Source organism: Antechinus flavipes, chromosome 5 (assembly GCF_016432865.1).
Source record: "Antechinus flavipes isolate AdamAnt ecotype Samford, QLD, Australia chromosome 5, AdamAnt_v2, whole genome shotgun sequence".
Taxonomy (NCBI): Eukaryota; Metazoa; Chordata; class Mammalia; order Dasyuromorphia; family Dasyuridae; genus Antechinus; species Antechinus flavipes.
Genome location: NC_067402.1, coordinates 184,562,070 through 184,576,846, shown reverse-complemented (window position 1 = coordinate 184,576,846; position 14,777 = coordinate 184,562,070). Strand labels below are relative to the sequence as shown.

The 14,777-nt window shown below is 37.2% G+C and overlaps 1 protein-coding gene across 2 annotated transcripts in view; it reads right to left on the bottom strand.

Annotated features, from left to right (window-relative positions):
- The window catches only part of LOC127539161 (uncharacterized), a 53,408-nt gene that overhangs the window by 30,586 nt on the left and 8,045 nt on the right, over positions 1–14,777 (bottom strand). For both annotated transcript variants that reach the window (XM_051963198.1, XM_051963199.1), the window contains exons 5-8: positions 14,281–14,566; positions 7,395–7,624; positions 5,056–5,341; positions 3,344–3,525 (exon numbers count right to left, since the gene is read on the bottom strand). In XM_051963198.1, coding sequence (XP_051819158.1) covers positions 3,344–3,525; positions 5,056–5,341; positions 7,395–7,624; positions 14,281–14,566 — 984 coding nt within the window. The remainder of the gene's footprint in view (positions 1–3,343; positions 3,526–5,055; positions 5,342–7,394; positions 7,625–14,280; positions 14,567–14,777) is intronic.

The following is a 14,777-nucleotide window of genomic DNA, read 5'->3' as shown; positions in this document are numbered from 1 at the left end:
CACAGGATGGATGAATTGGATTTAAATGAGGCAGAGTTGCCCAAAGTCATCAGCCCTACTATTTCTTTCAATCACCAAAATCCAGTGGCAAGACAAGTCAATTTTATTGGCAATGGCCTGCGATGCTCTGGATGACCTTGGCATCTTTGGTGTCTGTCCAAGCTCTAAGTGCTCCGTAGTGCCTATTTCAGATGCCTTTATATCCACTGGAACAAACAGTTCTCACCTACCCATTCTTAAAGGGGAAGTCTTCACATGCTTGGCGTAGACATTCTCCCAACTCACCAATAGATTTGAAGCCTGTTAATTACCCTCAAACTTGGTTTAGCCTGTCTTCTGAGACAGTGTGGTCCCTGTGCATGCTACAGCTTCTTGGAGTTACATGGTTGGATACCCTGGTGGATGAGCAGAGCTGAAAAGAGTTTAGCAAGCCCTTACATCCGCGATTCTAGTCCTCCCTGAATACCCCATACATCCTGATTGTGTGATATACATTATTGGTATATATGCTAATATGAGTTTTGTGTATTATGGCTACATAATATGCAATGTTATGATTGTATTATTGTTATATGCACCTTGCTATATTTCTGCCCATAACTTATATATTTTGTTATAAGATGTACTTGTGTTATGTGTCATATATTCCATGAAATTTGTATTCTTGAGCTCATATACTTTGCTACATGTGTTGCAGTATATTCCATTTATTATTTAGCTGTATGAACTATGGCTATCTGCATGACATGCAGCATGATATAGTATATGGGAGGATTAAGAAATTCTTGGGTTCAATAAACTATAGATCACTTTGGCAGAAAAAGGAAAAAAAATGAAATCAAGATGTAGGAAACAAACCTTGTAGGGAGGTGAGATAGAATAGAGAAGGAAGATTTCAATTATCCATATATTTTAATGGGAATTCTCTCTGTCAAAAGCTATAATAATTTCTTGATTTGACTTAATGATAATTGCCTCCTTCAAATACTATAACAAGAATGAGGAGATTCTATTTTATTGAATGATTCTCATCCACAAGGAGAAATTTGTTATAGAAGTGGAAATGATAGGAAACTTTGGGAAGAAGAGACCACTCTGTATTGAAAGGTGCATAATATGAAAGGCAAGCTGGGAATAGTCTGACACTGTCTTTCTGCTTGTATTTGTATTTCCAGGATTTAGTGCAGTGCCTGGTAGGCAGTGAAAGCTTAATAAATGTTTTTTGGCTGGTCCTAAGGAGATTTCAAAGAATTCACAGGAATAATAACTAGGATCCCATGGCCTAAGATTCTCAGGGGGAGATAGTCTTTAAAGACATGGAAAGATTTCATTCAGACAATGAATCAACACACATTTATTATTTATTTAAAGTAAAGGGAAAACATTCTATTGGGAAGGGAAAAGGATAGATGTTAAAATGATATGGCTGCAGAGGGAACCAACTGATCATCTTGGGGTTAAAAAATAATAAAGAAAATAAAAGAAAGGTCAAGTAACAAGATGAATAAAAGTACCTAGGCTGATACCATAAGAATGTCAGGAAAAGAGCTAATGTTTACAATAAGCAGGTTGGTGAGAAAAACTAAAGACATCAAAATGATTTTTTTTAAAAAGAAAGCTACGATAGGGAAAAGAAGAGAATCAACAAAGGAATAAGATCACTGTTTGGGGGAGATGGAATGATAGCAACTAAACTCAGAGAAAAGGCAAAGAAATTTAATTCTTCTATTTGACAGGTTTTCTTTCACTCTGAGTATGACCTTTGAACATGAAAGTGCAGAACAAACTTAGCCAATAAGGAATTTATCCCCAAATTAAGAAAGGAATTACTAAAACAATGCCCACTTACCTTTGAGTATTTTTTTTCCTTCAGAATTGAAATAATTGGATGATGTGATTATTAGCCTTTGTTAGTGCTATTTGAAAAACTGTGATGAATAGGAGAGGGAATATTACAGAATTGCAGATTTTTTTGAAAAGGGAAAAGGATAATACCTAAAAATGACAAGTCAGCAAATAGTTTCAGTTGCTGACAAAATTCTAAAATATATTAAATGATAAAATATATATTAAATAAAATATATTAGAAAACATAATGAAAAGGCAACAGTAGTCTCAAAAAAACCAAACTTATTTTGGCAAGAACAGGTCATGCTAAAGTAACCATTTTCCTTTTTTTTTGATAGGGGACATGATGTGGTAGGAACAAAGACTAGAAATTCCATATCATGTAAATGAGGCTAGTTTTTTCCTGAAAAACTAGTGAGACCCTCTTAAAGATTTAACTCATCCAGGGAACTAAGCCTTGAGAAGTTGATGTTGCCAATCACTTATATATAAAAAAATCCACTGCAGAAGAAGTCCAGATTCTTTGATCTTGATAATATTCCATTGTGAATTTATACACCCTTCTGACCATGTATTAATAAAACAAATTAAATTTAAAAGTGTGCATTTTTTAAAAGAGCCTGCATGTCTCTAAGAGTATCCTAATTGGTGATACCAAATGTCATCATCCTCAGAATCAGAAAGCTCCAGGTTTAAATATCATCTCCACTAAATAATAGCTCCATGATTTTGGACCATTTGCATTGTGTCATTATTGATATTTTGGTCAAATCTATTGCACAGCATGCAGTGATATGCCTTAGTAAATGGCGTTTCCTTATCTGAAGGTTTTTAAACTAATAGAATCTCAAGACCAGTCTGACAAAAATGTCCACTGGTATATGATTAAGGTAGCACCACTTGGCATTTTGAGTGTCAAACTTGTCCCAAATTCGGCCATCAAATTGCATCGCCTAGTTAAAAATCCCTTACACTGAAAACTGTAAAGAAACTATCCTGAACTGGAATAAGGATGAGGTGAACTGAAGAAAGGATGGGGCCAGCACTGATGAATTGGCCAAAGATGAAAATTCCCAACTGCCTGAAGTCAGTGTATGAAGATGACTAGAAATTGAATATCTTTGGTTCAGTGATAAAAATAAAAACAACTAATGATGAACTAAAAAATACTGGGAGAAGAGAAGAAAAAGAAGTGAGAAAGGAGAAAGAAAGGTGAAAGATAGAGACAAAGGTAGATTAGAAGGGATAAATATAAAAGGCAGAATTTTCTGGCAGTAAAATGATCAATATTAGGAAAAATATATTTTCAGTCCATGTCTTATGATTATTTTCCTGAACCATTAAAGATTTATGGGAAGAACTTTGTGACATTACTGACCTTATTTCCCCAAGTAAATCTAGTCACGAGAGGATATCATTTGGAAAACAGTATCCAGAGTTTATCTTCAGAGAATTAATAGGTGCGCTAGGTGTGTTCATTGGAGAGACCACATACCTGAATGAAAGATTTGTTCCCAATGCCCGAGACCTTTGAATGCTTTCCCAAAGACTTGTACTTCGCACATAGTTAAGAGCTTTCCTTTGCCAGGAATGGTGATGGTCACATATCTTCCTTTCATTGACCCACAGGAGAAAGACTCAGTTTTTCCAGGTATCATGGCAGGAACAATAGCACATCTGAATAGAAAATATATCTTTATTTATGAAGTTATTGCAATGAGAGAAAACAGAGTAAAAAAAGGGTCATGAGAAGTAGAGACTTCTATAGATAGTAACCACCCATTCATTTTCATGAGATTTCTCTGGTTAAGATTTCTACTCCATTTATCCCCTGAAAATACTAAAAAAAATTCATTTTAATAAGGTCGATTTTTGAACATTTATGTAATGAACAGTTTATTCTCCTCCTTGACTATGACACTAGCATCCTTCTTATTCCCCAACATGCACAACACCAGTGACTTTGATGATACCTACTTTTCTTCATCCTTCTCAGATTCCATTTTAATATGACCCATCAGACATCCCAGTTTATGAATCTGTAACACTAACAGTTATTCTTTTATAAAGTATATTTGCAGATTGATTTTATATGACATCTCCCATATTCCATGCTCCAGCCAACTTGGCTTCTGTGTTGTTCCTGTAAGTAACATTTCATTTTCTCTTTTTGGGATCCCTCCATGCTTGGAATGCTCATCTCCCTCCACTTCACTTTCAGTTCTCTTCAAACCTCAGCTCATTCCCTCCTATCTATATGAGGTTTTCCCCATGCTTCTAATTAGTGCTCTTTTCCCCACCCTGAAAATTACTTTTGCATTTTCATATTATTGCATAATATTGCATATTAGTCTGTGTACACATTAGTTTTCTTAAAGAATAAAAGCTTCCCGAGGACATTCAGTCAACTAGAATATATGAAGTGCTTACTGAATGCCAGGACTATATTAGCACTGGGGATAAAAATAAAGGCAAAAAATTCTCAAACAACCAAAAAATTCCCAGTCTTTACTTTCAAGGAGTTCACAGTCTAATGGGAGTGGGGATTACTTTATTTACTTTTTCTTTATGTTGCTTTCATTTGACATAGTGCTTTGAACATTGTAGGCACTTACAAAATATAAAAATATTTGTTGAATATATTGAACATCTTTGAATTGATTGAATTGAACATCTTTGTCCTTGTTTATTTATCCTTATTTAGGCACCTTCTGAATATAAACTGAATATAAAGTATTTTATGACTTACAATGGTATTATTGTCAAAACTCTTTTTTAGTTTTCATTTCCCCTCTAAGCCTTGTATAATACATTTATTGGAGTAATCTTTTAAAAAATTTATATCTATCCATATATATGTGTGCATATATTAATCAGCAAAAATCTACTCCTAAGCCTAAGACAGTGCTCTATACCTGAATATTTGTTGAATTATAAACATGTTCAAGTAGGGGAAGGGAAAAATTTTCTGAAGTCTTCATAAATTTAATATCAATGGCATCATACCTGCATTCAATTTATTGTCTTGGATTCATGAAATGAGGAAAATTCAGAAAAAACATACCCTCATAATCAAGTTATTTGGTACCTCAGAGAAAAGGGTTAAATACTTGATTTATATAGCTAATTGATTCAATTCTTCATTCAGGTTATTGCATTAAAACCTCAGGCTTCCTGGGAATTAAAAGTGGTTAGTAAATCATTTACCTGGGATTCAATCTGCTATCCAGATATTGGGATTCTCCAACTAGGATCATGGCTCCATGCATCAATTCCGAGCAACAATCTCTTCGGCTGGTGATTGACACAGATTCCACAGTATGTATTGAACCCAGATCTACCATCCACCATGGATCATTCTCTAGGTTAGTTTGCATACAAGAACCTTTTTTGAAGTCACTAAATAAAAATCCATCCACAGCTCTCTCTGGAGACCCTAAAGGACTGAAGGTGCTAGACTGGAAGGCTGGTTTTCCCCTGGATATCAGTGAATCTGAAAGGAAAAAAAGAGATAGATATTGGTGATTGTGAATCAGCTGTGAGTCAGTAAGAAGTGCAGATTCTCTTTAGCAGAACTAAGGTTTTGCATTCTTTATGTAAGGAGGAAAAAGTAAGGAAAGAACTTTACAAAATGTTTATGTGCTTCCCAGCTAATAGCTATTATGTTTGTGTATCAGACTTCAGTTTGGAACTTGATAAAGATTGCCATCCCTTCACCACTAGAACCATTCCTTTCTTTGAGGGCCCAGCTACTCAGTATATCCTTTCTGAAGCATATGCTGATTCCCTAGCTGCAAATTATCTTTCACTTCTTGAATGTCTTGGACCCCCTTTTGGGGGATCTGATGTATTTAGAATGTGTTTATAATAATAACTTTTGCTTTTGTCTCATTTCCTGTTCTAGATTGTAAACTTATTGAGAATAGGAACTTTTACATCTTCATAAACCCAGATATAGAGATTTTTAAGAACTAGAGTAAAGGATGTATTCAGAGAAATGTGTGCTTAAAAAGGCGGGGTAGGGGGACTGGTCATATGGGGAGAGCATTGGATTACAGATCAATGGTCTGTGAACTTCATTCACATCCTTGCCATGTTAGAAGATGATATTATAAGATTGAAGATTTAGAGTGAGAAGAGACCTTGAAGGTCCTCATAGAAGATAGATGCACCTAGAGGATAATGTCAAGAAACTAAGTTTCCTCTTAAGTAGGAATTGAACCCAGGTCCTGTGATTCCAAATCCAATATTTTCTACTCCACGCCATACTACCTCTATTATATCGTGCTGGTATGACTCAGGAAAGGTAAGATAAGTCCTTCTTCCCTCTTTGGTCTCCCTGAAAAGGATTCTCTGGGCAAAATGAGATGCAATGGGTCTTCTTGCCTCCTTCACCAGCACTTTTGTTCTGGCATGGAGTCAAGTTAATATAATTGTACATGTACCCAAGATAGGCTTTTGAAAGGTGAGATATGTTACTTCCTGAGTAGTGTCATTTTATTTCATCCAATGGCACAATTCTAGGTGATGGACAAAGACATGTCATGGAGAAAAAAATGAATGAGAGTGTGTGTGTGTGTGTGTGTGTGTGTGTGTGTGTTAGTGAGAGTGAGAGAGACAGAGCAAAAATAGAAAGTCAAAAAGAGACAGAAAGAGAAAGAGATATAAGGATGATGATTGAGGATATTATGAGAGGAGGGAAATAATTTAGTACAGTACAAAGAGTGAATAGGAAGAAGTAAAGGAAAAAAGTCCAAGAAATGGAAGGCAGAGAAGTGTAAGAAGAAGAGAGAAAAAAAATAAGAGAGGGGTAACTCATAACAGAATTCATATGAAAAACTAGATGAGGAAGAAAATCAAAGAGCACTATGAAAAAATGAATGAAATTAGATTAGCTCTACTAGATTTCAAAATGTGCTTTACCAAGTTAAGGGTAGCAGATAAATATAAAAACAAAAACAGATAGTTACTTTAATCTCCAGGTTTGAAGTATCTCACTGTGACTATTGCCCTAGACCTTCACATTTAATTCACCCTTGCCTGGAATAGTAGTCTCAGTTATGCTATTTTGACAATGGTGATCTGGTCTTAGAGATGGATTGATAATGTCCTGAGTTTTCCATAGCATTGCAGTATTAATGTTCTGAAAGATCAAAACAAGTTAACTTTATATTGGGACATTAGAAAATATATCTTTGGCAGAATGCCACAAGAAGGAGAGATGGTTTTTATGACCCCTTCTAAACTTCTTCCTTTATGGCTGAAATTCTTAGCACTTTTTATGTCATGGTCTCTCTTGATAGTATGGAAAAGCTTAAAAATAAACATCTTCTCAAGATAATGTTTTTTAAATGTGTAAAATAAAATGTATAGGATTAAAAAGGAAACCAATTATGCTGAAATACAGTTATAAAATAAAATAATAAGGTCACAGATCCCAAGTTAAGAACCCCTACTTAATTATAATTACATTTTCAATCATGAGTGTTTTACAGTGTTTACAGATAATATTGTTTAAATTCCTCTAATTAAGAAAATATACTTACCAGGTGAACTTATGGTATTGTGGGGCATGGATGATGGAAGCTCAGAATTAGCTTTGAATGACAGGTGGCCAGGAGAATTAGAATCTGATGATTTTCCAAAGACTCGAACTTCACATAGAGATAATATTTTTCCTCTTCCTAGGTTAAAAATACTCACATATCTTCCTCGAATCATCCTACATTTGAAAATCTCTGATTTTTCATGATTCAAGGAGCCAATGACTGCACATCTAAGGGCAAATCATATTTGTATTTGTAAGGATGCTCATGCTTACTGAAAACAGCTTACATAGAAATCAATAGAAGATGATTAGTTTCTGGTCTCACTTAATTTAAAATAGTTTCTTTTCTCCCTCCATCTCTTCTTTTTGAGTATTTGGAGTTAACTGACTTATTCAGGGTCAGACAGCTAATAAATGTTAAGTGTTTGAAGCAGGATTTGAATTCAGAAATTCCTGACTCCAGGGCTGGTATGCCATCCAGCTGCACCTGCATTTTATTTCAGAGCAACATTCAAAACTATTTATTTACTTGGAACAATAAAAAGGTTTGTTAAGAGGATATCACAGGAGAGAGAGAGAGAAAAAAAAAGGAGAGAGAGCAACTTGTGGTTAGAATAAGCTAAAATAATAAAACTTACAATACTACATAAATTTATAGGTTTAATGCTAATCCCATAAAGTCATGAAAGTGATACTTTTTAGAAATAGAAAAGCAATAATGAAATTCATCTAAAAGGATAACAAGTCCGGGATCTCAAGGGAGGTAATGAGGAAAAATATAAATGAAAGGAGCAAGGCATTTAGACCTTAAACTATAGGATAAATAACATTAAAAAAAACCTGAATAGCAGATCAGCAGAATGAACTAATTAGGTGAGAAACTAACAACTGAAAATAATATTCAAATAATGGATAAAACTGAATAATATTCAAGTACAAGGATATAAATTACTAGATGAAGGATTTTCTATTTTACAAGAACTGCTGGAAAAACTTGAAAACAATTTGGCAGAAACTATATTTAGATCCAAAGTTTATACCAGGCATCATAATTAGGTCTAAGTGGATACTTTTCCTACATATAAATGGTCACATCACTAAAAAAATCAAAGGAGAATGAGGAAAGATACTTTTTACATTGAGAATTAAGGAGAGAATTATTAAGAGATTAATATCTTAGATAAGATATGAAAAAGATAATTATTATTAATAGAACTAAAACATTTGCATAAACAAACTCTTTATCAATTTGGTGAATTAGGTTATAAATAAAATGTTTATCAAATCGGTAAATGGTATGAAGAAGACATGGTTATCAATTATGCAAAATATGGACATTATATAATTAATGGTGCCTGAGTGAATTCCATAGATGCAAAGATTAAATAAATCAAAGCTAAGAAAATGAAATTTAACATATGTATGTTTAAAGTCCTATATTTTGGGTTCAAGTAATCAATTACACAAAAACAGAATGGAGAAAGCAAATTTGGTTTATGCATAAAAGATGCAGGGTTTTTGTAAGCTTAATATGAATTATAGTATGCTATTGTAACCTCCATAACCCATACTCCAAAATCTCCAATAAAAAAAAAGAGTTTACAGAATGAATGATCAAGACTCTTCAGTGGAAATCCAGCTTTTAGGATATCCACTTTTTAAAAAAATATATTTTATTTTATTTTATAATAACTTTATATTGACAGAACCCATGCCAGGGTAATTTTTTTTACAACATTATCCCTTGCACTTGCTTCTGTTCCAATTTTTCCCCTCCCTCCCTCCATCCCCTCCCCTAGATGGCAAGCAGTCCTATATATGTTAGATATGTTGCAGTATATCCTAGATACAATATATGTTTGCAGAACCGAACAATTCTCTTGTTGCACAGGGAGAATTGGATTCAGAAGGTAAAAATAACCCGGGAAGAAAAACAAAAATGCAAATAGTTCACATTCGTTTCCCAGTGTTCTTTCTTTGGGTGTAGCTGCTTCTGTCCATCATTTATCAATTGAAACTCAGTTAGGTCTCTTTGTCAAAGAAATCCACTTCCATCAGAATACATCCTCATACAAAATCGTTGTTGAAGTGTATAATGATCTCCTGGTTCTGCTCCATTTCATGTAAGTCTCTCCAAGCCTCTCTGTATTCATCCTGCTGGTCATTTCTTACAGAACACTAATATTCCATAACATTCATATACCACAATTTACCCAACCATTCTCCAATTGATGGGCATAGGATATCCACTTTTAGTATGAAATATAAACTCCTCAGCTCAGCATTTAAAATATTTTCCCAGTTGAATTTAGCCTGTACCTCCAAACTTATTTCATGTACCTTATAGTCCAGTTCATCAGGAATGCTTGCTGTTCCATAAAGCTGGCATTCCATCTCCTCTCTCTAGGACTTTGCACACAGTATCTTGTGGGCAGGGATGCCATCCTTGCTCACTTCAGCTTCTAAGAATCCTTAGTTTTTCCTAAAGCTCACTTCGGGTGACACCTTCTATGATGAACATTCCCTGACTTCCCTAACCTCTAGTGCTCTCTACCTCAGCACACTGTCTTGTTCCTTGTTATCAGTTTATACATTAGATAGCGCCAGGAGAACGTGTAGCCGCCCCCTTCCCCAACATTCTCCTCTCTGGCTCCTTCCTTACAGTGTGAATATAGGCTTCAGCTCCTGAGTGGGGAAGTTGTAAAATGAAGTCATAAGATTTAGCTCTTAGGGCAGAGAAATCTCAAACAGCAGGTGAGGTGCCTGGGCAGCTCAGTGAAGATAGTGCTATAATCGGAATCAGAAAGCGTGAATCCTATTAGAAACACTTACTGCCTGTGTGTCCCTGGAACAGTCACTTATTCTCACTCAATCTCAGTTTCTTCATCTATATAATGAGGGTAATAATAGCACTTACTTAGAGGATTGTAAGGCGAAAAGAGGAAAAATCACACAGAGACCCTAAGACCCTACATGAATGCTATTTTTGTTATAACTTTTTATTTTTTATTTTATTATAAAAATGCCAAAGTCAGAGAGATGCAGAGACCACAGGAAATAATGGGTTTTTCCTTTGCAGGACTAGATTGAATGAAGGTCACTCATCCTACACCATGATCAACTAGCTATAGAAACAACTTGGAAGTTCCAACTAATGGTTAAGCATCAAATGGGGAAAAATTTGACCCTTAAAGGGAGCCTCTTTCTCCTAAATTCATTAGATGCTGAGTCTGTCTAAATGCTATGCTGTGAAAGGTCTCAGCTCCAAAGTCCTTGAGCCTGGACTCAGTAACTGCATGTCTAAATATCCCGGGGTAAATATGTCATCTCTCGGACTTCGGATTTCCCAACAGCTCATGTACTGTCCGGAATTGTGGAAAAGGCTGCAGGAGCACAGTAGCAGATAGTTATTATGCAGTATTTTATTGTCTTTACTGAGTCAATGCAAAGGGTAGAGCAATTGATAAAGTTAGGCATGTTCTGTTTCTCCTGTGAGAAATGACCCCAATTTATTTATCCATCCATCCATCCATCCATCATCTATCTATATGTATGTATGTATCTATCCATCCATCCATCTGTCTGTCTGTCTGTCTGTCTATTTTCTGAGGGTCACGCGACTTTCCTAGGGTCACACAGCTAGGAAGTGTTAAGTGTCTGGGGTCAAATTTGATCTCAGGTCCTCCTGACTCCACTGCGCCACCTAGCGGCTCCATGACCCCAACGGGCGCCCACCTGCACTCAGTGATAGGGCATATCCAGGAAGAAGTGGGAGTTTCCAGCCGTGGCCTCTCAAGAACTGGTTAAATCGGATAAATGCACACTCATTCACTGTAAATATTGCGATAGGATGGACACCCAGGCAGAGGAAGAGCTACTTCACTTTCCGGGATCTACAGGGAAAGAGGCCCCGCCCAAGCGCTTCTAGCTGATGGACAGAGCGCACTAACCCAAGGTGAGCCATGCCTCGGAGCCTTCCTCAACAGAGTAACGTTAGCTGCCAAAGACGGCCCAGTTTGCCTTCTCAGAAGAATCAGCCTGGGATGGGAGGAGCCTCAGAGTTTGCCTTAATTCTTACCTAGCTTTTAATTATGAATGGGCGGTGCCTCAGACAAACTGAGACTGGGGAGAGACTTTAGCTTAAAAAGTCCAGGCCTCCCACTGCGTTTGGGGCCATCTCCAGCCGTCCTGACTTTTGTCGGAGGACTGGGGAGGAGAGAGGGAGGCGGATGGCTTTGCAAGTTCCATCTCACTCAAATGCAATTCAATTGTAAGTCAAGATGCCATCCTACAGATGTCCCTGCTCTCTTCAGAAGGACTAAAACAATAAAATGGCAGCAGCACCACCTGGTGGTTTAAAATAGAAGTTCCTCGACATCCGAAATTTTTTTGGTTTTTGCTTTTGTTTCTTGCATCCATCTCAAAATGACGCACATGTTATGCATATGTTAAATGCTTTTTAAATCGAGATGAAGTAGAAATAATGTCCTCACTATGGCTTTCCCAGAATCTGCCTGGGATTAATTCTTTTTTCTGGGATTAATTCTTCGCTGGGCTTCTCCAGGATTTTGGAACTTCCTGCTGCCATCTGCAATCTCCTGACCTGATCCTTCTGGAACATAGCTCTACCTAATACTACTCTTTAAAGTAGTTCTTCTGAGCTTTAAAGGGCACAGTGTCACTCCCTGACACGAATTTGATTCTTGAAGGACGACCTTGAAAAAGTTTATTCCTTTCCATCTACTAATACTCCATTTCTAGACTCGTGCAAAAGGTAGCGTAGTTCTCTCTTCTCACCACCACGCTTTCATAGTCCCAGTGATTCTGAAGCTCTGTCAATGTACAAACTCCTTTCTTCACTCCCACTAACTTCCTTCTTTAGTCAACACTTTCTCCCCAATATCTTACTCCAGACTTCTCTTCCTATCATTGTGCTCTCTCAAAAGCTAGCTCCATAATGCACAAACGTTCTCTCTTAAAACTTTTCCTATCTGACTCCTTTCCTCGTCCATTGTTCAATGAAAACATAACTCTATCCTTATGACATTGCTTTTCTGACTGCCCTTCCCAGAACCAGTTATACTTTCCCACATACCCTACAACTTAGTGGTTATAACAAGGAAATTAGGATGCTCCTTTGTTAGAGTTCAAATGTTGGAGTTTGTTCTTCTCAGGGCACAGCCGGTTTAGAGGCTTAGAGCCCTTCAGATGTCTCCAAATCCAAAGGTTCTGTCCTTCAGCCTCTGCCTCTGCTTTCTCCTGCCTCCAACAGAGATGGAAGATCTCTCTTATCTCCTTCTGGGGAGCCCGGCACCAACTTGCCGGGGAGAGAGGGCTTCTGGCGTAGCTCCACTGAAATCCCAAAAGTGTTCTCTGCAGCAGAGTCGTTTCTCTCGAGTCTAGCGCGATCAGCCAGCCAAGAGGAAAAAATGTATTCTGGAATGGCTGTCTCGCCTTATATCTGAACCTTCTGAGAGAATGGGATTATGGGTTTTCTCCCATAGTGCTCTCTGGCCCAAAGAGCTTTAAGGTGTGGACTTTGAGTAAAGGTGGGAACACAAGCCTTGTCTTGATTAGTTCTACTTAGTACCTTGTTTCAGGTTCTGGCCAAAACATCTTCTTGTAAGATTAGATCAACTCTAATTACTTAGCAGTTAGTAAGGATTGTACTTCAGGGCTTACAGGAACCATTGGAATCCTGGCACATGAACTAATGGACAATGGATTCCTTATGGACTATTTCTAGGACTTATGGACATGTGTAAATTTTCAGGTTGATTCATGTTGTTACATTACTACTAGCCTGTGTTATATTGCTATGTGCTTATGTAAATTATGTATAATGCCTCCCATATTGATGGATTTATGTATACCATGTATATCTGTTACAAAGTTCTGGCCCATATTGATGGATTTATGTGTACCCCCTCAGAAACCCCCTATGTTTTAAAACAAAAGAAAGGGGGAGATGTTGGAATCCTTACTAACTGCTAAGTAATTAGAGTTGATCTAATCTTACAAGAAGATGTTTTGGCCAGAACCTGAAACAAGGTACTAAGTAGAACTAATCAAGACAAGGCTTGTGTTCCCACCTTTACTCAAAGTCCACACCTTAAAGCTCTTTGGGCCAGAGAGCACTATGGGAGAAAACCCATAATCCCATTCTCTCAGAAGGTTCAGATATAAGGCGAGACAGCCATTCCAGAATACATTTTTTCCTCTTGGCTGGCTGATCGCGCTAGACTCGAGAGAAACGACTCTGCTGCAGAGAACACTTTTGGGATTTCAGTGGAGCTACGCCAGAAGCCCTCTCTCCGCGGCAAGTTGGTGCCGGGCTCCCCAGAAGGAGATAAGAGAGATCTTCCATCTCTGTTGGAGGCAGGAGAAAGCAGAGGCAGAGGCTGAAGGACAGAACCTTTGGATTTGGAGACATCTGAAGGGCTCTAAGCCTCTAAACTGGCTGTGCCCTGAGAAGAACAAACTCCAACATTTGAACTCTAACACTCCTTGCTTCTCATTTCTATTTCAAGCCTCTTTTTTGGGGTGCTTCTCATTTGAGGTACATGCTATTCATTTAATCCAGATACTGGTGACCATTGTCTTTCAACCTTCGTTGCAGTCTCTTATTTCCTTAGTGAGTTTAGTGCCTGGATCACAGTCTTGTCTAGCCCTCATTCTAGGTAACTAACATTCTCAAATATACTAATGTCCCAATTTCTTCATCAGCTCATTTCTCAGGACTTGCTTATCTACTCAACCTTAGCTATAACACCAGCTTTTAATTATATTCTCTAAGACACAACATTTATAGACTGGTTAAAATTTGTAAAATATCTTAAATATTATTTCACATTATTTTCAAAAGATAAAATTTAGATTCATACCTGGTATTCAGTATGCCGCCATGAATAGGTGAGTCCCCTATTAGGATCAGCGCACCTTGGAGTTCTTCAGTACAGCAATCTTTTCGGGGGGTGATTGCTACAGATTTCACAGTTTGTGTGGAACCCAAATCTACCATCCACCAGGGGTTATTCTCTTGGGATGTTTGAATACAGGTGCCTTTTTCAAAATCGCCTAGTAGAGACCCATCCACAGCTCTGTCTGGAGACCCAGAAGGACTGAAGATGCTGGACTGGAAGGCAGGTTTCCCCCTGGATAGCACTGGAGCTGAAATAATGGGATATTTGAGGATAGAAATGGATCAGACATCCTATCAAAGATCTGTCACTAGAATGCAGTTGTCCCCTCTACCTGGGTTCAAAAGAAGCACTGTCTTAAAGAGCTGAAGTAGAACACCCAGCCATCATCCACTGATGTTGCTAATATACGTCACCCTCATTTTTATGAATTTATAATAGAATTCAATTAATATGCTATC